Below are 23,551 nucleotides of genomic sequence, written 5' to 3'. Positions count from 1 at the left end.
TGAGACAAATTGCTACCTATGGTGGAGAAAACTGAACGTTGGCAAAATTCAAAGAGAATGCACTTAAGAATATTCGGAAGATCTTGAGAAATACATACGGGCCAGTAGTAGAAGATGCAATATGGAGAAGTGGATATAGCCATGAATTGGATGAAGTAACTGGAAAGAAAAATATTATAAGAATTATAAGTACAACGATTACAGAAGCTGGAACATATGGAAAGAGTGTAGGATGAAGCCATGCTGGAAAAGATGGTGAGAGAAAGGCTCTACTACGTGAGAAAGAAAGGAAGACCTAGAAAGAAATGTTTGGAATATGTGAATGAAGATTTGGAAAAGATAAAGAATAGTAAAAGATAATGATGGATAGAGAGAAGTGGAGGTTGGTAGTAGAGGAAACCAAACTCATTCCAAATTGTAAGGGAATACCAGCACAGAATGAAGTCTTTTTCAGTTGAAACATTATATGCATGTTGAATGCTGATAAGTACTTTTTTTTCAGCGGAGAGTTTTTTGCACATGGAAAAAAAAAACAAAAAAAACGAAAAAATAAAGAAAGTTAAAATGATTAGGAAAAATAAGGTAAAAATATCACAAATAGATCAGAAATAAGTAATTGTTAGGTTTACAACACCAAAAAGTAAGTTTAGTGTAGTTTTACTGGAGTTGGATGTTATATTAGTTTTATTTATTTATTTATTTAGTTATTTGTAAAAGAATAGAATTAATTTGTTAATACAGGGTGTCTATCGGTCACGAATGTCACGAAAAAGTCACGAAATCAGAAAACGGTCATGAAAGTCACGAAAAAGTCACGAAATTTAGCTTTTGGGTCACGATTTTTTTTTAACTGTACAAATGTAATTACAGATTGGAAATTTTTGTTTTATAAAACGTCAAAATTCACCACCAAAAACGTCTATGGCCGGCTTTAGACGCTACCAAATCGCTAGCAAAGTACGTTTCTATCGCATGGATGAAAGTTCGGCCTAATTTGCACCCAAATTCGCTCTTGAGAATGTTAGGAAATTGTGTGATTTGGTAAAGAAAAGGTCACGAAAAAGTCACGAAATTTCATTTTGGAATTTTAGTAGACACCCTGTAATATCACATTTAATCAGAAAATTAAGCGCATATTAATTAGTTAAAAAGACTCACTTTAAACCATCCTTAAATGAAGAAAAATTACATACAATTTCAATGGTCAGTAGTTTCAAGTTGATAATATCATTAAAACTTTCTGTAGTTGCCGAATATTAGGAAAGGAGGAAACAACCGAATTTTTTACACACCATATCCTCTGTAGGTTCGAATTAAATAACACACAAATAGTGAAAAAGTGAATAACTGGACTGGAACTCGAACCCAGGATCTTCGGCATACCGTGCTGGTGCGTTAACTGTGTTATTGAATTCTCACCTACAGAGGGTGTGCGTAAAAAATTCGGTTGTTTTCTCTTTTCATTAATATATATGTGAAATTATAGCTGTCAAAAGGTGCCCTCAATATATGGACACTGGATTGTCCAAGCACAGCAATTAGGCTGTAATACAAGCTACGTAGTCTGAGTGGAAAACACCGACTTCAGGATTGACTGTGTGTGTGACTGTTCTGGGAAGCGGACTGGATAGCGTTGTAGTTAATATATCGGCACGCTGGCGAGATGTCGGGTTCGAGTCCCGGACCAGCTATTTACTTTTTCACTCTTTGTGTGTTATTGGAAGCTAATATTTGTCGAATGTTATATGGGTCATAATGCTAAACAAATCTGCATTTTGGATAATGAATCTTGGAAACTTGGTAGAGTATGCATTAAAATGTAATGAGTGTTGTTCAGCGATTCCAAATGTTTTTTAATCTCAGGCTTTAGATCGAAATAGAAGATATTTATTGGTAGTAGAATTTCCTAGCTCCAGATCAAAATTTCCCGCACATGTAAATCGCATAACATGTTATTGATTTGAGAGAAGATGTGAAAGGACGTTAAATATTCGTTGTTAGCATCGCATATTTATTTTTAACCACGACATCCATACTTCTTTAAGTTTTATTTCGGTATGAACTGCTGTACTAAAAATTGTTGTGGTTTTACTGAATAGATAAGAAATAAGTAAACGAAATTGTTATACGCTATGCCATGCGTAAACGGAAAGTATGCGAAATTATTAAACTTTGTATAATATAAATTATATTACAGTGTAATTACGAAATAAGTGGAAACAAGTTTTATAGTTTAAAAAACGCTACAATATTGGATAGAAAATATATAAAACTTTTAAAAAATTGAGGTGAAGTTATTCAAATAGATATGAATTTCATATCTGTATATTATAAGTGAATGTAAACGTGTATTTTGCAGTACATAGGGAAAGTGGGCACGGTGCATCGAGTAACGGAGAGAGGAGACATTCGAGTTCAGTACGAAGGCTGTAACAATCGTTGGACATTCCATCCAGGAGCTTTGACAAAAATCAACACTTTCGCCGTGGGAGACATTGTTCGAGTCATTCAAGATGTTGCCAAAGTCAAGGAATACCAAAAGGGACATGGCGAATGGATTGAAGTTATGAAAAGTGTAAGTTTTTTTTTTTTCCTTTTTCTTTTTTCAAATTTATTTTACTTTTGTTGTTGATTTTGTTGGTAGTGGTTGAAGGGGAAGAAAGTACGAAAATTTAAGTTAATATTGGATATTGTAGTTCTAGTCAGGAAGCCTATATAAGTGGATGAAGTGGGATTCTAGATCCATTAGCTTCTACAACGATTCTTTCCTCCTTCCCGCTTCTTTATCCGTCCTTCTGATCATGAAGGATGGATGTCTTTGGTTCTGATATATGATTTTTTAACAAGTAAGTTTTAATAATAATTTCAGAACTAATCCTACCTAATGCTACAGAAAATTTCCTTCTCCTATAATACGATTAGAGCAGTTTTTAGATTAAAGTGTGGGAGCGCTTCATGATTATTTATAAACTTTGGAGGTTTCCGTGAGTTTTCCTCAGTCACATTAGATAAATGAAGAGATTGTACGTAACATGAAGGTCCCAGGCCGCTCCCTCCCTTCCCTAGGTAGTGTGATCGCCAAGGGACGTAATCCCTCAAAAGCGACAGGCTTAAATGGCCATAAATATCGAATGCTCAGAAATATTCATGATTCTAATCATTATTACTCTAAGAAAACGACAGTACATAGCATCAGGGTTCCTACCCACTTGGAAAATCTGAGAAACATGGAAATGTCAGGAAATTCAGCTTAATCGTAAAAAGTCCTGGAAAAGTCGGAGAATTGTAAGTACGGATTTTTGCTTACCAGTACCCATTTCTCTTTTTGTCTTGCCCGGCTATTTGGTAGGGAATGTTTTATAAAATAAATTAATTTGTTTTACAGAATCTCTATCCATATACATGTACATGTATAGTAGATGAGGAACCCCATGATTGAGAAAAATATAATTACTTTTCTTTTCACATTATATATAGACGTGGAAATTTGTACATCGTAGTCTGGCAAACGTGGTAAAGTCAGGGAATTCATGGTCGTCAAATAAGTGAGAACTCTGAGCATGCTTCATGAGATATAGCTCAAGATTATGATTAATTCTGTGCAAGGATGAGACATTACCAATCCATAGATCACATCGTTGAAGAAAACAACATACTTGAGGGATAATTTTCGTGAGTAGTTTTCGAGAAAATAGATTTTTTATATGCCGCTAAAAAGTATGTCGTTTCGTTACGAATAATAATTGGTAACTTTTATTGTGTTGGAACAGATTATTTATGAAGACTACCACTGACCTCATAAGATTGTACTGTTAGAACGCCGTCCGTCCGTTACTCCACAACTCTTGAACGAAAGCATTGTTGATTTTTTAATTTAGGACTTCAGCGATTACCTCGGATGAGTTCGTTAATGCCCGCTAACATATTGGAGGTAACGGTGGCTTTAACGTACTATATCGTTCCATGATATTCTTTATCTCCTATGTAATCTGCACAGCAACAAAAATTGTAGGTTGCCTATGATAAAAAGATATCGTCGCCTGAGATTCAACACCGCGTATCTCCAATTTTGGCGAATTTGAGTTTTTGATACCAATAGAATCAGCATATGATGGCACACAATCTGGTTAAGTAGTTCACCCATATCACGACCAATGGCTGTGTTATTTCCTTAAAAGTAACACTGCGTATGATAATTCTAAAGTTAGTTTTCAAGCAGTTTTTTGGCTCTCCTGTAAAGTTGGTGAAATGTTACTTACGCGGTGTTGAATCTCACAAGTAAACCTTACGTTTTGGTGCATCGAGTTGCTGGCTGAGACACATATGAGAAAGTAGTACTAAATGTGGTCAGTATTTCAGTGAAGTTGTAGGTGCGAAGCTCCAGGGGTTTAGGAGATACAGCTACCAGAACATCACATGGAAGTACAGAATAGTCTTCATACAGTTGGAGGTAAAAGCTCTGTAAGACCTCTTTAAACGACAAAAGGTGAATAACAAATATATGGGTACATATTAGGACTAGGGAGAAGTCATATAGTAAGGGTATACCTGACGGCGGCCATTTTGAATTAAGGTTAAGTTTTTAAAATAGGAATAGGATCATGTGATACATGATTTAAGGCGCAAATTTAACCAGAAGAACAATGGTGACGTTAATTTTTATTTACGCGCAATTGGTAAAAAGTTACAGGGAAATTAAATATTGATGCAGCATATGTATTAGTCGTTTACCCCACCTTGTAAATTTTGTGTTAATGATAATAATTAAATAAAAAGCAGGTGGATAAATATTAGGTCTATGGTAAGAGTTGCCTTGATGGTGGCCATGTTCAAATCCGCCATTTTGAATCAGACAAAAGTTTTAAACAAAACGCATAACAGTGACACCTTATTAATAGCAAATTTTATCATAAATCCAACGGTATAACCATTTTTGCTTTATCATTAACCAGCACAAAATTAAATGGGAATAGAGTAATGCAATAGATGACTTGGGCTAGAAGTTAATCAGAAATACAATGGTGGTGTAACAAATGCTGGTTAAAGATAAAGCAAAAATGGTTATACCGTTGGATTTATGGTAAAATTTGCTATTAATAAGGTGTCACTGTTATGCGTTTTGTTTAAAACTTTTGTCTGATTCAAAAATGGCGGATTTGAACATGGCCGCCATCAAGGCAACTCTTACCATAGACCTAATATTTATCCACCTGCTTTTTATTTAATTATTATCATTAACACAAAATTTACAAGGTGGGGTAAAGGACTAATACATATGCTGCATCAATATTTAATTTCCCTGTAACTTTTTACCAATTGCGCGTAAATAAAAATTAACGTCACCATTGTTCTTCTGGTTAAATTTGCGCCTTGAATCATGTATCACATGACCCTATTCCTATTTTAAAAACTTAACCTTAATTCAAAATGGCGGATTTCAAGATGGCCGCCGTCAGGAAACCCTTACTATATGACTTCTCCCTAGTGCTAATATGTACCCATATATTTGTTATTCACCTTTTGTCGTTACAAGAGGTCTTACAGAGCTTTTACCTCCAACTGTATGAAGACTATTCTGTACTTCCATGTGGTGTTCTGGTAGCTGTATCTCCTAAACCCCTGGAGCTTCGCACCTACAACTTCACTGAAATACTGACCACATTTAGTACTACTTTCTCATATGTGTCTCAGTCAGCAACTCGATTTACCCAAACGTAAGGTTTACTTGTCAGGAGACGATATGTAGCTTTATTTGCTGTAAAATATTCATCAACCTTCATTATTAAAATCACATTAGTGGGCCTTATAGTACGTACGTCCCTTGCGTGATCCTCTTTACTGCCTTCATCAGATTTCATTTATTTATATACTGAATATGTTTTAAAAAAAATACATGTAATTATATCAGATTGTAAAGTCGGCGTGGCCAAATCATCCACAAAGGAAGCGGAACACCATTGCAGTAACCTTTCACATGTTTCTTTGTTACATGAAAGGAGTAAATCAATAAGTCCTTCCAGTTGAGGGTAGTCTTTCGGTTGACCTGCTGGAAAAGAAAACGATGTTGTAGTTTTTTACCCTCTTGTTCAGAAAGTGATGTAAAAACTTAGTTAACACGTTCTGTAATCTTTATATTTAATATTTTGGATTACTTTAAAACGACTACTTTAACTTTTTTTTTATGTTAGTGATACTACTATTGTTATTGATACAGTAGTAAAATATATCCATTTTTAGTATAAGTTTAGCAATGGCAACAGCACGTCCTGTTGATACCACACTCGGGCCGTATATGGCTTGTTTGAAGTGTTAATTACGATTGCGGTTGGGTTAAATTTTCTGCTTGAGTACAAAGAAAGCCGGTTGGGGACGGTTTGAACGTGGCAAATATACCTGTTGTTACTTGTCTTCTAATGGTGACACAAATGCTCCTAACAATGAGGTAAATATTACTAATAATAACTGTTTTCCTTCCAGGCCTTGGGTAAAATGGGTAAAGTGAGTAAAATCTACTCTGACGGAGACCTACGAGTAAGCATAGAAGGCCAAACGTGGACTTTCAATCCGCTTTGTGTGCAGCTAGTTCCTGGATCAGCGACTGAACTGAACAACACGATGCGTGCTAACGAGCGAGAAGAACATGCAAGTGAGTATCAGTTCGTAATAGACTGTCCTTTTGAAGTATATTCGTATGTTGAATTTGTATAATTAGATTTGCAATTTCCTGTACTTTAACGATTAAATATTAACTGAAGAATGTTTTTTTTCCCTTGTAAATGTTTACAAAATAGATATAGTAGTAATACTATTATCCCAAGTAATAATGGATAGGACTTACTTTACTCTGTGTTCACCTATAGTAAATTTTCTATTAATATATATGTAAACGTCTAAGTCTACGCAATACTTTTTTCTAAAGTGCTCCATGCGAGAATCGTGAACGCCATATGAGATGAGCAAACAAACGTATTTTGAATATTCGTAGTATGGGAAAATTTGACTGAGTAACCTTGATGTTTAAAGAAATACGTAGTACGCTTTTGAGAGGCATGGTATAACCAACAAAAAATAATAAAGAAAATTAAAATAATTTTAAGTATGAGATTAATGTCTATTTTTGTTATTGCTTGTAGTGTACGGTTTATGGAGCTGTTCAAACAACAGATATTCTCAAATACCGAGAGTAATTATTTACATCGGAGTAAAACTTAGAATTCCAATGGGATATTGAAAATCATCATAGTAAGATAACTTACATGAATATCTTGAATAACACACAAATACATATAAAAACACTAACAAAATGTACAACAGGGTTCCTACTGGTCAGAGAAAATGGTGCGGGTCAGGGAAATCAGAGAAAGTCAGGAAAATTTTATAAAACCTATTTTTTGCTAACATTAATTGAATATGTAAAAAAAATATCAGTTTAGCCAATCAGTAATGATAACCCAGTTGCTCAGATTTTTATGCGTGATAAGTGCAATGTACGTATGAGCAATTGATTATTATTTGTCTCTATAGAATAAATGTTCTCATATATAAATATTCACCGTTATTTATTCCTTATTTATATGTCAACGTCATCCGTCATCTGTCATGTGAAAGAGAATTTCCTGCTAAAGTCAGGGAAATAGACTTCTCCAGATCAGTAGGAACCCTGTACAATAAATGTGAAGATGGATTCCAATTGGAAGAATAAATTAACAAGACTGCTTTTTTTCATTCATTCATCTTTTTCTTTATACTTTTTCTTCTAGTAACAACTTACTGTAAATCTAAAATCTAACAACTGGTATACTTTGATAGTGCTTTGTATGTATTTATATAATACTGAAAATAACTATGTAAGTGTATTATAAGAACCTGTTACATCATATCCGTGGATTTTCTTTCGCAAGATGAGGAAAACTAATTTATAACAGCTAATAATAAAATGTATAGAAAAATGTAAGTGATAATTTTGAACAATAGTTCCAGGCGCGTAAAATCTAGTCAATATCCACGCTTTTTGTATTACAGCTTGGCTCGGTATTGAGTCTTTGCTAATGTCAACGTTATCACTGAATACCCTATCGTCAAGCTAAATATAACCGTTCTTCAATAAAATTTGACTTTTTTGTTTCAGCATAAGTGCGTATTGTACATGGAGTATTTTAGAAAACAAAAATTAGCGGTAATGTTTATGTTCAAGTCGTAAAATTTATTAAGAACGATGCAAACTCATTTCGAACTTCTGCTGTCTAACTATTCTTTGTATTTATTGTATGTTCGTAGAATATCTACGTAACTTCAGTAGATCTTAATAACTTGTTTGTTTTGCTTTCTGTAGATCCATTAGCCTCGTTGTTGTCCAATCTCCTTGAACATCAAATAGAAAGCACCAGCATAGACAAAGTAGTTCGTGAAGCAGCACAAGGCCATATTGACATAGTGAGAGATTTCATACAAAAATTCCCAGACAAGGTAGGCATAGTAGCGTTGCTAACTCTCCCATGTTAAGTAGAGAGAACCTTGATCGTTTTAATAAGTATAGTGACGGTTGAATTTCGTTGCTAAGATTGATTTAAGTGCCACTTATTTTTGTCCATAAACTGATTAACCCTCGCACTACTTAGGTATTTTTTGTAACGCGGACTACCAAGGGAGGATCATTTTGTGCCCACATGTTAAGATTAAATATATCTCGCTAAAGAAACAAATTAGAAACTCTCACAAAAATCTACAGAGAGTGAAGTGAATAGTACACGGAATAGCTATTTATTATACTGCCATCTAGGAGTGACACTTCTAAATGTTAGTCACATCTCCTACCAACGGGGGTACTTTGTACCCATCAGCTTAAAATAGCAAATTTATGAGACACACTAATACAATCACTTACGTGAACAATACACGGGATAAGACTAACCACCAACTTCAGAAAAGGCGGGATACAGCTATTTATTATGCTGCCATCTATGACTGACACTTCTAACTGTTAATCACATCTACCAACGGGGGTGGGGGTGGGGTACTTTTTGCCCACCAACTTAAAATAGCAAATTTTATGAGGCACACTAACGTTCAATTTAAACCACCGCAAGGTATTCGCTTTAGCTAAACTGTTGAGCAATAACATATTTTCTTACAATTTTAAAGAAACAATTAGAAGAGTAATTACAACAAATATACTGTAGTGGACACAAAGTATCCCTCCGGTAGTAGTCCGAGGGTTAAAGCTCTGATGTATAGTAAAATCACTCGAACCGTCCCCAGGCGGCTACAAAGGAAGCGGAACACCATTGAAGGAAACCGCATGTTTCTTTGCAACATGGGAGGGATAATTCAACATGTCATTCCAGTTGAGGGTGGCCTGCCAGTTGACCTGCTGAAAAAGAAAGCGATGTTGCAATTTTCACCCTCTTGCTTACTGATTCTTCAGTAATCCTCGCAGAAAGACAGATTTATCTAGTTTTTTCGTTACTTTTGTTTTCATTGCATCCTCCTCCTTCCGTCTCCTTTAGCTTAAAAGGCATAGCTATGGGACGTTAAACTGAAATATTTGAATTCAATTTCGATATGTTGTAATGAAGAAAAAAAAGAAATCAATCATTAGTTTCATGATATGTGCTTATATTACTCTTAAATATAGCATATTGTTAATATTATGTAACTTCCATAACGATAACGCTTGTACGAACCAAACATGTTAAATAGTTCGCCCCTGTCCTTCCCCGCTCACCGCAAGGCAGTGCCGCAAAAGCCCGATGAGAAAAATATACAATCTTTCTTTGCTACTCCCAGAAATCAGCCCTTGACCGCCCCTGTCCATACTATTGTAGCCTACTGAATTCCTTTAATGATTATTATGTTTTATTATATTATTATTATTATTATTATTATTATTATTATTATTATTATTATTATTATTATTATTATTATTATTATTATATAATGTATCCATCGATAATAAAAGTTTAACGATGGCAACAACGTATTACTTCGACACCAAACACGTGCCGTTTATGGCTTATTTGGAGTGTTATTTATGAGGGCGGTTAGGAAAAATTTTCTGCTTGAGTACAAAGGAAGCCGGTTGGGGACGAATAGAACGTCTCGACTATAATTAGTTTCTCACTTCGTATTTACAAATCGACTAAATAAAGGATTCGGAATAATTTCATTATATTAAGTGAACTTTTAGGAATCACGTTCTCTTGACGAAGGATGTGTGTATCAGACGTAAGAAGAGTTGAAACATTACTTAAGTTACTAAAACATTGTGTTACAACCCTGGTGAGACGGTTTTTAGTTAGATAATATGAGTAATTATTCCTGGAGGGCTGGACCAATTTCCTCATGATGCTGAGTTAACACCAAAAAACTGGTAAATAGGAAACTAACAAAATTTAAAGTAAATTTCAATTACATTTATTTGACTTAAGACCAGAGACAACATTTTAGCAAGCAGTTGTATTATGTTCAGGTTTATGGAATTTTAAAAAATCATTTCTGTAGGCATAATAATAAATTGCTTGTTTAGCGTGTTTATTGTCGTAGGCCATAAAAAGATAGAATTGCACGTAAAAGCGGACAGTAGAATAGAGCATTTAAGGTACCTCCTGTACACGCCTCAACACAAGGAATCATCATAGTAGTTCGCCTAATTTCATTATCCGTAACCATATTATTTGGAAATACGCATAACTTTCACTTTAACCGCATTAAAAAAGAAAAAAAATGTCTTAACCATCGGGTGAAACTTAATAAGATTACGCAAAATATTATGATGCTTTCCTGTTTTAAAATGTCCCCAAGAAGATGATTAAATTCTGGATTATTTCAAATAATTTTTCAAGTAGAAACATTTATAAGCAACGTTCAGTAATATTAAGGTACATAAAAATACATTGGAAAGAGAAACTCAAAATTTCAGTGATTGGTAAGACATAGTTATACAGTTATATCCTTAATTTTCGCGGTATTACTGTTAAGTGTGACGTGGATAGAAAAATAAAGTTTGGCAGAGAACTGACAAGTGGGCTCACGATTTGTGTTACTCCGATATTAAGGAAAGAGGTTATGTTTGGAAGCGCAAGTCATCCGATAATCCATGAATAAGTAGTGAAAAGCGAAGATTGTTTGTAGAACTACTACATGAAGCCCTCAAAAATTCACCAACAAATCGAACAAAGAATTGAACAACGCGCAGCCGACTGTGTATGCAATCTGTATAGATGTTTGTAATATTATCCATACTTATTGCAGGCTGACAAAATGAAACCGTTTTCTTTCTACGAAAGTATGCAAACTCTAATCGAAACCTTAAGGACACGGTGGCTTAGTAATAGAGCACTTACCTCTGGTGCGTAGGATCTCTGGTTCGATCCACAGTCAAGTAGGTTTGTGGTGGGCAACATCGTCGGTGGGTTTTCTTGGCGTAATTCCATTTCCTTCCACATTGTCATTCCACCAATCCTTCCCTCATCGTTCACTTACCTAAATCATTCTTCACCTGATCGAAACCAATAATTTCGTAGAATCTAGTGTTTAGTGACGAAACCAACTTACACCTTTCGGATAGAGTGAACAGACGTAATGATAAAACCTGGGACGGAGAATCCGCATGGCTACGAGCAGCATATGTTTGACTCCTCCACGCTAGATATGTTTTGGACCATCTTGAGAACTTTGCACCTTAAAATCTGGTCCTTCGACTTAGGCGTTCGTTTATCCGGATACTCCTCGGAGATGACTGAATCATTCTTAATCAGATTTGACTTGGTGATTCGAAAGCAAGCACTGAATGTCGTAAGGTGTCGCATGTCCCGATCGGGCATACCATGAAGTAGTAATCACCGAAAAACGGATGCCCATCGATTTAACCTGGAAAAGCATTTGAATTCTCATTGTAAATAATGGAAAATAGAATTTTTAGCATTAGAAATAGGGTGAAGTCATTTTCGTTTTGTTCTGCGAACATAATTATTCAAAGTCAGTATGCTTTTCGCTGATAATGCCAAATTCAGCTATTTATATGTGTATTATTCACGAAAATAATTGATTATAGTAAATATTTGCTTTCGTCAGATTTTATTTTTACTTAAGTTATCCATAGTTCCAAAATTAGAATGAGCAGCAGTACCTTTTTTTATGTACTTGAATGTCGTTAAAATGGGAGTTATAAGTGTTTCTATTTGTAAAAATCAAAATAGTTTGTAATAACTCTGTACAGTATGTCACATTAATGATGGCGACACGTGATGTTTACAAGATAGATTCAGCTATAGTGTAGTTAATAACGTAAGTTTTGGGAGAAAAAGAAAATACATCTGTTGGGATATTATTTACAGTAAAATCTATGTAAGTTGGCCACTGTTTATTCCACTAAAAATCCCCATTTTATACAAGTACCAAACATACATGGTTCTGCGAATGTATGGCCAGATCAGGAAGGAAGGATCAGTTAGGCTTAACAGATTGTACAGTACAGATTGTGTACTCAATATTTCTTCACTTTCAATGAAAATAGAATTGGATTGAAACGTGTTAAATGAGACATAACTATCTATATTTGCATGTGTTGAATATCGTTAATTATTAACAATACACTTTTGCTTCCATTGTCATCGATGTTGTAGTTGTAAGCTCTTAGATAGATGTCATTTTTAAAGCTCAACATATACACATTACTGAGGTATATCCAAAAATCAGTAGGCCAAGTAAGTTCAAGCACATCTCGAATAATATTTGTTACATAAGTTGCACTATATACGTAGGTCAGTTAAAAAGTTAGTTGCACACACTTCGTAAAATCTCTTGGTACAAGGATGTTTTGTTGAAACTTGGTGGCAACACTGCGGACGTTTATCTGCAGCTCGTGACTTAATGGCGTTGGCAAGGCAGATGTAGTTTGCATGTTAATCAGTTGTGAAATCAGGAGCTGCAGATGGCGTCCAAGTTAGGAAAGCGTGTAGTGGTTCATTTTTTGTAGCAAAAAGGTGTAACTATATAGAAATGTATTGGCAGGTGCACGAAGTGTATGGTGAAAATGCAATATTGCGTCAGGCTATCACGAAGTATGCAACATGTTTGAGAACAGACGTACAGATGTTGACAGCGCTTACCGTGAGGCAAGACCATCATGAACTTCGACAAATGCTGAGATCTTGGGTCGCGTGAATTGAACTGATTTTGCAACTGTGATGTCCATGTTTTCAGTCCCATAGAGGAATTTTCAAAGTGATGACATCACTCGGACGATAAGGTTAAAGCTGTAGCCTAACAATGGTTGTTGGAGTTGAACGGAAATTCTTCGCAGAAGAAATAATAATAATAATAATAATAATAATAATAATAATAATAATAATAATAATAATAATAATAATAATAATAATAATAATAATAATAATAATAATAATAATAAACTTGTGTCACAACTCGACAAATGTTTAAATAAAGGAGGTGATTACCTCGAAAAGTAGCTATTGCATGGAATTTCTGTGTACTAATAAAAGTATTGTAAAAGTCCACACCTGTTTTATTTTTTTTTTAAGCAGTGCAACTAACTTTTTGACTGATCCACGTATATAAAGTTACAGCTTTTTGGTGAAACAAATTGAACAGTTTTATTGCACATGATGCATGAAAGAACATCGGTTCAGTGGCTCAGATAATCGTAAAATATAGTAGATATATTGTTTGTTCCCCTTGTTTGCATTGTCTAAATAAGCTCATATCCTTTTAGGTTGACCAAAAGAGCAGCGGGAAGACTTGCCTGCAGGTAGCGTGTCATCAGGGCCATATTGATCTTGTACGATTGTTGTTAGGGGCTGGAGCATCACTAGAATCAGCTGATGACGATGGCGATACAGCTTTACACTATTCTGCATTTGGGTAAGGAATTAGAACCAATGAAATATTATAGAAGTTGAAAATAGATATTAACAACAGCATTCTTTCTTTTTTCTTCATAGTTCAGTATATTTAAATAATCAAACTATAAGTAAATGAAAATAATAATAATAAATATAATACTTAGATGCAGTAGTTGTAAGCTTTTGAACAGAATCTTAAAGCTCAAAATGTGCATATTACTTCGAGGGTGGCAACACACTTGCGCTAACGCGAAACAAGGTTTTTTATGCCGTCAGCGAAGAATTATGGTGGGTGCTGGCGACACCATTGCCAAACTCTTGCTCCCACCTCCGCGTCACAACTGTAGCTGTGGTCCTTAAGATGATCCTTAAGTTTGGCTCCTTAATTTGGCCCGCAGTCGTTTTAGGGTGTCAGGTTAAACATGCCGGCAGTCACAAATTCAATGAGAGCCCGCTGTTTCAACTGGATGCCATGTGGCATTCTATAGCTTAAACGTCAGTGCATTAATGATAAACAGTTCAGAATTTTTGTAGTACTATTGGCCAAGTAGTGGGCTTGAAGGTATTACTTTCTGAATCACTCTTGTAAAGTCTGTCTAGTTAAAAAAGGTAGGACAATTAAATTTGAGCACACTTCATATCATATTTGCCACAAAAGTTGCACTGAATGTGAAATTAACGGCGTATTTTACTCAGAGTTCACGATTGATGAATATTACAAAAAGATCGATGTACTCACCGTGTCGTCGTGGATTTGCGTAGAATCACATACAGAGGTTTATTTTCAGGCTTGTAATTAATCCGGTAAAAAATTAACAATTAAATTAATCAATTAAAAATATTAATTTTTAATTTAATCGATTAAATTTTCCAGGAGTTAATTTTTAATTGATAATAGTTAAAAAAACAACAACATTTAAAAATATTTTTTTTATTTCGGAAACCATGAGAAATGGATATTTTCCAAAGTTATTTTGCGACTTACTTCAAAAACTTCATGTAGGCTTTACAACAGTAATTTGCCTTATTCTGCAGGCCTTTTTCCCAAACTGAACATTGTGACCTTATCTTGTTTTGAAATTTTGGTCAACGTCGGCTTCCTTTAAAGATGGTTAAACCAATAACTGTAATAGTTTTCATTTGGCGCATGGCTTCCATCGTTGAACCATATGTTGTTGATGAAATTTTCATTTCCATATGCCATAGCTCCAGAGCAATACAATAGACGTACGCGTTCATCTCCTGCAGTGAGATGCTGCCCCACACCGTATGAAGAGAAATAGTGCTCGACAGTAAACACCTTCTCCTTTGTTGTGAGTAACATTTATCTTCGCGCCAACTGACACTATGCTAGTCTACACACAACGAAGCACACATATGGCGCTCACAGCTCATACCACATTGCACCTGCGCGCCATCCGTACGTGAATTTCAGTACTGTTTGTTTTGCCGTATACTGTATTTTACATGTACTCTTTCCTGAAAATAAGACTACTATTTTCCTTTTTTAATACAAAGTAGTGGTTTAGCGGTATGACAAATGATTTTTGCACACAGATTATCATTTGATGCGTGTAACTTCGTTTTCAGCAACCAACCGGAGATCATGGAGCTGCTTCTGAAGAAGGGAGCTGACATTGATGTAGTTAACAAGGGGAAATGTACCGCCCTCCATGTTGCTGTAAATAAACAACATTTGATGTGTGTACGCATTCTTCTCAAGTACAAATGTAATGTAAATATTCAGGTAGGTACTTTTTTAAAGTTAGTGTCAATTAAATATAATTTTAGTTAGTCATTCATTGTACGTACACAACGAAGACATTTTAATTTGTAATTTTTCTTTCAATAATTTTAATTACCTCGCTGTAATGTTTATCAACGATTGCAAAGGATTCAAAACTCTACAAATTCTGATTAAAACATAAATATATTTACATATAATGTGCAAACTATCAGTCTCTTGTAGATTTAAACGTTTCCGTTTGATAAAGATTACCACAAGATTATTGAAATTATTGAATGAAAGAATTCAAATTAGGAACACAATAAAGTAAATATTAATATCTAGGTAGTTATAATTTTGCTTGTGTTACTATATTTTTTATTATACCTTGATCTGAAAACTCTTGAAATTGCAGCGTTTCCGTTCGTTACTTGTATAGTCACCGTATTTAGTTCAGTATGGGCTTCGTTTTTTACAGGTTACATCTGTAAAATCGTAGGCAGGACTATTGCACAAATCACACATCATTATTTGGTGAACATTGAAATCTACATTGTCATCTGTCCTGGCAACTATTCAATAAATGAATATATAGTCGGGTTGCATAACAGCGAAAAAATTCGGGCTTCTACATACAATTTAATAGTCTCATTCTTATTGTTATGTAACAATTTAATTTCTTTAGAAACATCCAACGGAAATTAAAATGAATTGTAAGAATTTAAGACCATTTGATATTTTATCGAAATATATACAATTGCACAATACAATATACAGATTATTTCGGGGATAAAAGCGACAAAGTTCGTGTATGTATTCAGGCCTCAATAATAATAATAAAGTAGGAAGCGTCTAATTACAGAGATGGAGCCAGTGTAAAGTAATTAGTGGAATTGGCATAGGTTGTCTACTCTGAATTAGCGAGTGCGAGAGTCTCATTGAAGATAGTGAGCCATGTTGAGATTAGTGAGCATGAGAGCCCCATTAAGGATAATGAGCCTTATTGAGATTAGTGAGTGTAGGAGCCCCATTAAGGATAATGAGCCTTATTGAGATTAGTGAGTGTAGGAGCCCCATTAAGGATAATGAGGCTTATTGAGATTAGTGAGTGTAGGAGCCCCATTAAGGATAATGAGCCTTATTGAGATTAGTGAGTGTGGGAGCCCCATTAAGGATAATGAGCCTTATTGAGATTAGTGAGCATGAGAGCCCCATTAAGGATAATGAGGGTTATTGAGATTAGTGAGTGTAGGAGCCCCATTAAGGATAATGAGGCTTATTGAGATTAGTGAGCATGAGAGCCCCATTAAGGATAATGAGCCTTATTGAGATTAGTGAGCATGAGAGCCCCATTAAGGATAATGAGGCTTATTGAGATTAGTGAGTGTAGGAGCCCCATTAAGGATAATGAGCCTTATTGAGATTAGTGAGTGTGGGAGCCCCATTAAGGATAATGAGCCTTATTGAGATTAGTGAGCATGAGAGCCCCATTAAGGATAATGAGGCTTATTGAGATTAGTGAGTGTAGGAGCCCCATTAAGGATAATGAGGCTTATTGAGATTAGTGAGCATGAGAGCCCCATTAAGGATAATGAGGCTTATTGAGATTAGTGAGTGTAGGAGCCCCATTAAGGATAATGAGGCTTATTGAGATTAGTGAGTGTAGGAGCCCCATTAAGGATAATGAGCCTTATTGAGATTAGTGAGTGTGGGAGCCCCATTAAGGATAATGAGCCTTATTGAGATTAGTGAGCATGAGAGCCCCATTAAGGATAATGAGGCTTATTGAGATTAGTGAGTGTAGGAGCCCCATTAAGGATAATGAGGCTTATTGAGATTAGTGAGCATGAGAGCCCCATTAAGGATAATGAGGGTTATTGAGATTAGTGAGTGTAGGAGCCCCATTAAGGATAATGAGGCTTATTGAGATTAGTGAGCATGAGAGCCCCATTAAGGATAATGAGCCTTATTGAGATTAGTGAGCATGAGAGCCCCATTAAGGATAATGAGGCTTATTGAGATTAGTGAGTGTAGGAGCCCCATTAAGGATAATGAGCCTTATTGAGATTAGTGAGCATGAGAGCCCCATTAAGGATAATGAGGCTTATTGAGATTAGTGAGCATGAGAGCCCCATTAAGGATAATGAGGCTTATTGAGATTAGTGAGTGTAGGAGCCCCATTAAGGATAATGAGCCTTATTGAGATTAGTGAGTGTGGGAGCCCCATTAAGGATAATGAGCCTTATTGAGATTAGTGAGCATGAGAGCCCCATTAAGGATAATGAAGCTTATTGAGATTAGTGAGTGTAGGAGCCCCATTAAGGATAATGAGGCTTATTGAGATTAGTGAGCATGAGAGCCCCATTAAGGATAATGAGGGTTATTGAGATTAGTGAGTGTAGGAGCCCCATTAAGGATAATGAGGCTTATTGAGATTAGTGAGCATGAGAGCCCCATTAAGGATAATGAGCCTTATTGAGATTAGTGAGCATGAGAGCCCCATTAAGGATAATGAGGCTTATTGAGATTAGTGAGTGTAGGAGCCCCATTAAGGATAATGAGCCTTATTGAGATTAGTGAGTGTGGGAGCCCCATTAAGGATAATGAGCCTTATTGAGATTAGTGAGCATGAGAGCCCCATTAAGGATAATGAGGCTTATTGAGATTAGTGAGTGTAGGAGCCCCATTAAGGATAATGAGGCTTATTGAGATTAGTGAGCATGAGAGCCCCATTAAGGATAATGAGGGTTATTGAGATTAGTGAGCATGAGAGCCCCATTAAGAATAATGATCCTTGATTACAGAATGGCCATCTCTGGTTTGAATGGGTGAGGACCGACCTGGGTTCGCTTTACGGTTCAGTCGAACATTTTTTCATTGTTTGAATTTCATTAGATTCATACCTGATGTAAGAAAAAAATCAGTTGTTTCTTCATTTACTATATATAGTACTGTTACCTAGTTTCCGTGGGTCCGAAATGTTCAAAATTTCTCGGGTGTTTTTTTCCAGTCCAAATATTTATTTACTTATCTGTATTATTTTCTTGAACCCAAAATAAGTAGTAATTGCACGTGACGTTAGACCTAATTTTAAAGATATTCTCAGAATTGAGTTACCTGTAATGGTATTCACTGTTAATGAATGAAATAGACTCGGGAGAGGAATAGTTATTTTGTAATTGCTTGTAGCCATATTTGAATTATTTACGATGAACAAGGGAAGTGAACAAATCATCTAATCTTGGCTCGTTAATACGTATAAAAATTTCTAAAGACTTTTCTCCATTCTTCCACAATATCCGCGAACTTTTCCTTCAAGACAGAATTTTGCTCTGCGTATGCACTGTGAAACATCATTTATTTATAATTATGATCATGGAAGGATATCTCACAAACGGAGGAAAACATACATATCTATTTATTGATTTATCAGTATGTTGTTTGAAGAAAACTATTTATGTATTAAAATACTTCCTTTTTTCTTACAGGATTCCTATGGCGATACGGCTTTACATGATGCGATAGGGAAAGATAGTACAGAGATCATAGATATGCTGTGTAATGTACCAGGAGTAGATTTCACTCTGAAAAACAAGAGAGGCTTTAATGTGTTGCATCATGCTGCTTTGAAAGGAAATAATTTGTAAGTATATGCATAATATTCAGTTTATAAATATAACAGTGTTATTCTATGTGATCAAATTCTATTTTGTGATGTGAAAGGTGTACAGCCTTCGTATCAAATTACTGTATAGAATCTTAACCGACTATACTACTACTGCTGAAGATTTCCATTTAAATCTTCGCTCAAAATTAAAAGCAATATGAATTTTGCTGGGAAATTGCAGCTTTTAAATGTTCGCTTATTAGGATCTCTAGTGAGTATTATACATTCCACCAAAACATGACTGCCTTCCTAATATCTGGTATATGTTCACCTTTGACTCGTAGGACAGGAGCAGTGCGGTTTGGGATGGAAGCAATGAGTCCTTCATAGTTGGCTGGAGGCATGGCGCATCACATCTGCACACACAAATCATTTAATTCCTGTAAATTCCGCTGAGGGGCTCCAGGGTGTCTATCGGTCACGAAAGTCACGAATATCACGAAAAAGTCACGAAATCAGAAAACAATCATAAAAGTCACGAAATTTAGCTTTTGGGTCACGATTTTTTTTAACTGTACAGATTGAAAAATTTTGTTCTATAAAACGTCAAAGTTCACTACCAGAAATGTCTATCGTCGGCTTTAGACGCTACCAAATAGCAGGCAAAGTACATTTCTATCGCATGGATGAAAATTCGGCCTAATTCGCACACAAATTCGCTCTTGAAAATATTAGGAAATTTTATGATTTGGTAAAGAAAAGGTCACGAAAAAGTCACGAAATTTCATTTTGGAATTTTAGTAGACAGCGTAGGCTCGGATTCGGATATAACATTCAATGTCATCACACAGATGTTCAGTTGAACTAAGATCAGGTGAGTTTGGGGACCATTGCAGAAATTGAAATTCACCACTGTGCTCCTTGAACCACTACAGCATAACGTTCGCCTTATGGCAAGGAGTGTTCTCTTGTTGAAAGATGCCATTCCCAGCTGGAAACATGGCCAACATGAATGGGCGTACATGATCAGGAATTACCTGCCAATGCCTAGGAGCCAACATATTGCCCTTCTGGTTCCCCAAATCATAATGGAGTTACCATCGGCCTGTTGTTGTTCTCCTGTACACTATACACCAGGGTGTCTATCGGTCACGAAAAAGTCACGAAATCAGAAAATGGTCATGAAAGTCACGAAAAAGTCACGAAATTTAGCTTTTGGGTCACGATTTTTTTAAACTGTTCAAATCAAGTACAGATTGGAAAATTTTGTTCTATAAAACGTCAAAGTTCACCACCAAAAATATGTATGATCAGCTTTAGACACTACCAAATCGCAAGCAAAGTACGCTTCTATCGCATGGATGAAAATTCGGCCTAATTCGCATCCAAATTCGCTCTTGAAAATATTAGGAAATTTTATGATTTGGTAAAGAAAAGGTCACGAAATTTCATTTTGGGATTTTAGTAGACACCCTGTACACGTCTCGAGCAGCTGTTACCCTGGAAGACGATGGATTCTGACCCGACCATCTATGTGATGAAGGCAGTATCGTCATTCATCGAACTATGCAGCGTTGTGCTGTTGCTCGGCGGCCCAATGATGATAGGCACGTGTCCGTTCCGGGTCTTAATCGACGATACCGTTAACATTAGTACACGTGTGGGACGTTCACTGTAGAGCCATTATCTAGCAGTGTACGGTGAACTATGTGCCCAGACACACTCGTGTTTGTGCACTGTTAAAAGTCTCCTGTTAGTTATTCACCAACCTCATCCGTCATATTTAATGAAGGATGGGCACCCCATGCCTTGTCGTTTGGTGCTGGTTTCACCGTCTTATCCCTACCTTCGGAAGACAGTAACTACAGCAACTCGCGAACACCCGATAAGTCACGCTATTTCAGAGATACTCATTCCGAGCCGTCTGGTCATTACAATCGGACCCCTATTAAACTCTTATACAACGTCGCTCAAGCACCACACTGACTGATCCCTTTCACCGTCTGGTGAACGGTTCTACTGTGTCCCGTAACTCTTACGTCAACCCAGCGATTTCGTTAAATAAAGTAGCGGGTGGTTATAATGATTTGGCTTTTAAGAGTAAGATTGTAATGTTAGTACGTCCGTCCATTCTTGTCATTGTGAATACTTATTTTGTTATTTTACTAAGTATATACACATTAGTGTGAACTCTTGACCGATTTCAACCCCAAGCAATACGTCTCTTTGCTTAGCGTCAAAAAGGCAAACATAAAATTACACAAAATAGTTTAAATGTGTCCTTTCCTTAAAGTATAAATAGATAGATAGGTACTTGTAGATATATCAGGAGGTATTTGATCCGACTGAATCGAGACCAATGTAATTTCTGTTTTTCTATTTTTGCCTTACAGCAATTCCAATAACGAAATCTGTTTTCTTTATAGTGCCACAGAACGTCTTCTGGGTCGAACAAGGCAGCTAGTGGATGTGAAGAAAGATGATGGATTTGCCGCTCTTCACTTAGCATGCTTGAATGGTCACCGTGCTGTTGCAGAAACGCTGCTCGCTCAGGGACAAGCAGAGGTTGATCTTAGAAACAACAGAAAACAGACTCCGCTGCTTCTAGCAGTTTCACAAGTAAGCATAAACGTTACTTCTGGAACTGTATGTAATCTAAAAGTGTATTTGGGCGAGAATTTGACCTATGCTAGCAATACGCAAAAGACACCACCAGAACAATGAACTTGTGTTTAACGTAGAATTTCTTGATAAATAGAAAACAAAAGTATGTTTGCTGAACAAAAGTCTAAAATTCTGAAAGAAATATTTGACTGCCGAAGAAAAAAAAAAAAAATCAGCTTAGTTCATGATTTGGACTTCAAAGAAAACTTTGTAATATCCCTAATTTTGGAATTTACTTCTTCTGTCTATGATTTCAATTCTTTCACTCAATCTTCTCAATCGGAGTTTTGGTGAAGTTCTTAAAAGTTAAGAAAAATACCTTACTTACATGGATACATTAAGTTCAAAAATTTTTGGATGGTACACAATTTGTTTTACATATTACTGTGTAAATCACTTGTGATATTTCCTCGGGGCAGGTTATTACTAACCACTACCACCTAAGTTGTTACTCGTATGTTTCCTTCTCTATTTTACAGCCTCTTCCTTCGTTTTGTAGTTGAATTGATAATTGCAATTCATTTTGTGTTTCTTTAAAATATTAAAGAACTATTTAAATCCAGGACTGCCGATTTTTCGTACGCTCAGCTTTTAGTTCAATTTTGCATTGATACCGTTGTAACACTTTCGACACCTATCCTCTAGGTCTGCACAGGCTCGGGTCTACAAAGCATAGATTACTTCGGGCTCGGCCCTAACTTTGTAAATATACTGTACAACTATATTTATCGGGCCGTTCTTTCAAGAGAACTTTTAAAGCACATCTAAATTTGTAACCGAGACGCCCACACTAAAAATCTGATTATCATTGTGCAATTGAGAATAAAGCTAGCTGTGTAGTGGAGAGAAACACTAAAAGTAACAGAAATAAAGATGCTTAGCTTATCTGTTAGTGAAAGTTTGAGGAGTCAGAGTATAGAGTCCATTCTTTCCTTCACAGCAATTGACGATGACTGCTTTGAGGACTATCAGAGTGAGTTCAGTACACATCCATTTGCATAAGAATTTGCACACATTGACAGTTTGTTTAAACATTTGGAGTATTCATGTTTTCATTTCATGAGAATTTATATAAATGAAATGGAAGTAAATAAAATGGGAAGTTATGCACCAAGGCCAAGGAGACGGAATGACCATTTCTTTAGAGAATTCATATAGTTAGTAAGTGTAAACGATAACCTTTATTTCGTTATTCTCTCCTAATCATGTAAGCTTTTAAACTGCAAAATTTAAACCTCTAATTGTAAATAAAAATACAATTTTTGCATTAATTATTAAGTTTTTGTAATTCTGGCTTATTTCGGGCTCATTTGATTATTGCATGAGCTCTTGCCGGGTCCGAGCTAAAAACTCCGGCTCGTGCAGACCGCTATTGCCCTCCCTATACACAAAGTTGCGTATATCCCTTAAAAAACATAGGATAAGTCCATAAACCAAATCTCAGAAAAATGTGACAGATTCTTTCTGCAATCATCGATATAATTATAAGCGTTCTTTTTATGTATTTTATACACTATTTGAGTTGTATTTGCTCTTCTTCATGAATGTATTAAATCGTTGATTGTGAGACAAGGCAAAATATCGTAAATTTTCGATTTAAAGTGAGTTTATAAATACTAAATATGTAAGTGTTAAATATGATCTGATTTTTCTTAAATATATCTTTTCCGTCAAACAAATGAAATACGTCATGCG

At 35.7% G+C, this 23,551-nt stretch overlaps 1 protein-coding gene across 4 annotated transcripts in view; it reads left to right on the top strand.

Annotated features, from left to right (window-relative positions):
• The window catches only part of mib2 (E3 ubiquitin-protein ligase mind bomb 2), a 253,237-nt gene that overhangs the window by 217,932 nt on the left and 11,754 nt on the right, over positions 1–23,551 (top strand). For all 4 annotated transcript variants that reach the window (XM_081737155.1, XM_081737153.1, XM_081737156.1 and 1 more), the window contains exons 7-13: positions 2,360–2,575; positions 6,478–6,646; positions 8,333–8,466; positions 13,730–13,878; positions 15,450–15,606; positions 19,074–19,228; positions 21,619–21,811. In XM_081737155.1, the coding sequence (XP_081593281.1) occupies positions 2,360–2,575; positions 6,478–6,646; positions 8,333–8,466; positions 13,730–13,878; positions 15,450–15,606; positions 19,074–19,228; positions 21,619–21,811 (1,173 nt within the window). The remainder of the gene's footprint in view (positions 1–2,359; positions 2,576–6,477; positions 6,647–8,332; positions 8,467–13,729; positions 13,879–15,449; positions 15,607–19,073; positions 19,229–21,618; positions 21,812–23,551) is intronic.

This window comes from Thermobia domestica, chromosome 13 (genome assembly GCF_964235325.1).
Source record: "Thermobia domestica chromosome 13, izTheDome1.hap1.1, whole genome shotgun sequence".
NCBI lineage: Eukaryota > Metazoa > Arthropoda > Insecta > Zygentoma > Lepismatidae > Thermobia > Thermobia domestica.
This window is presented reverse-complemented; position numbering and strand designations above follow the sequence as displayed.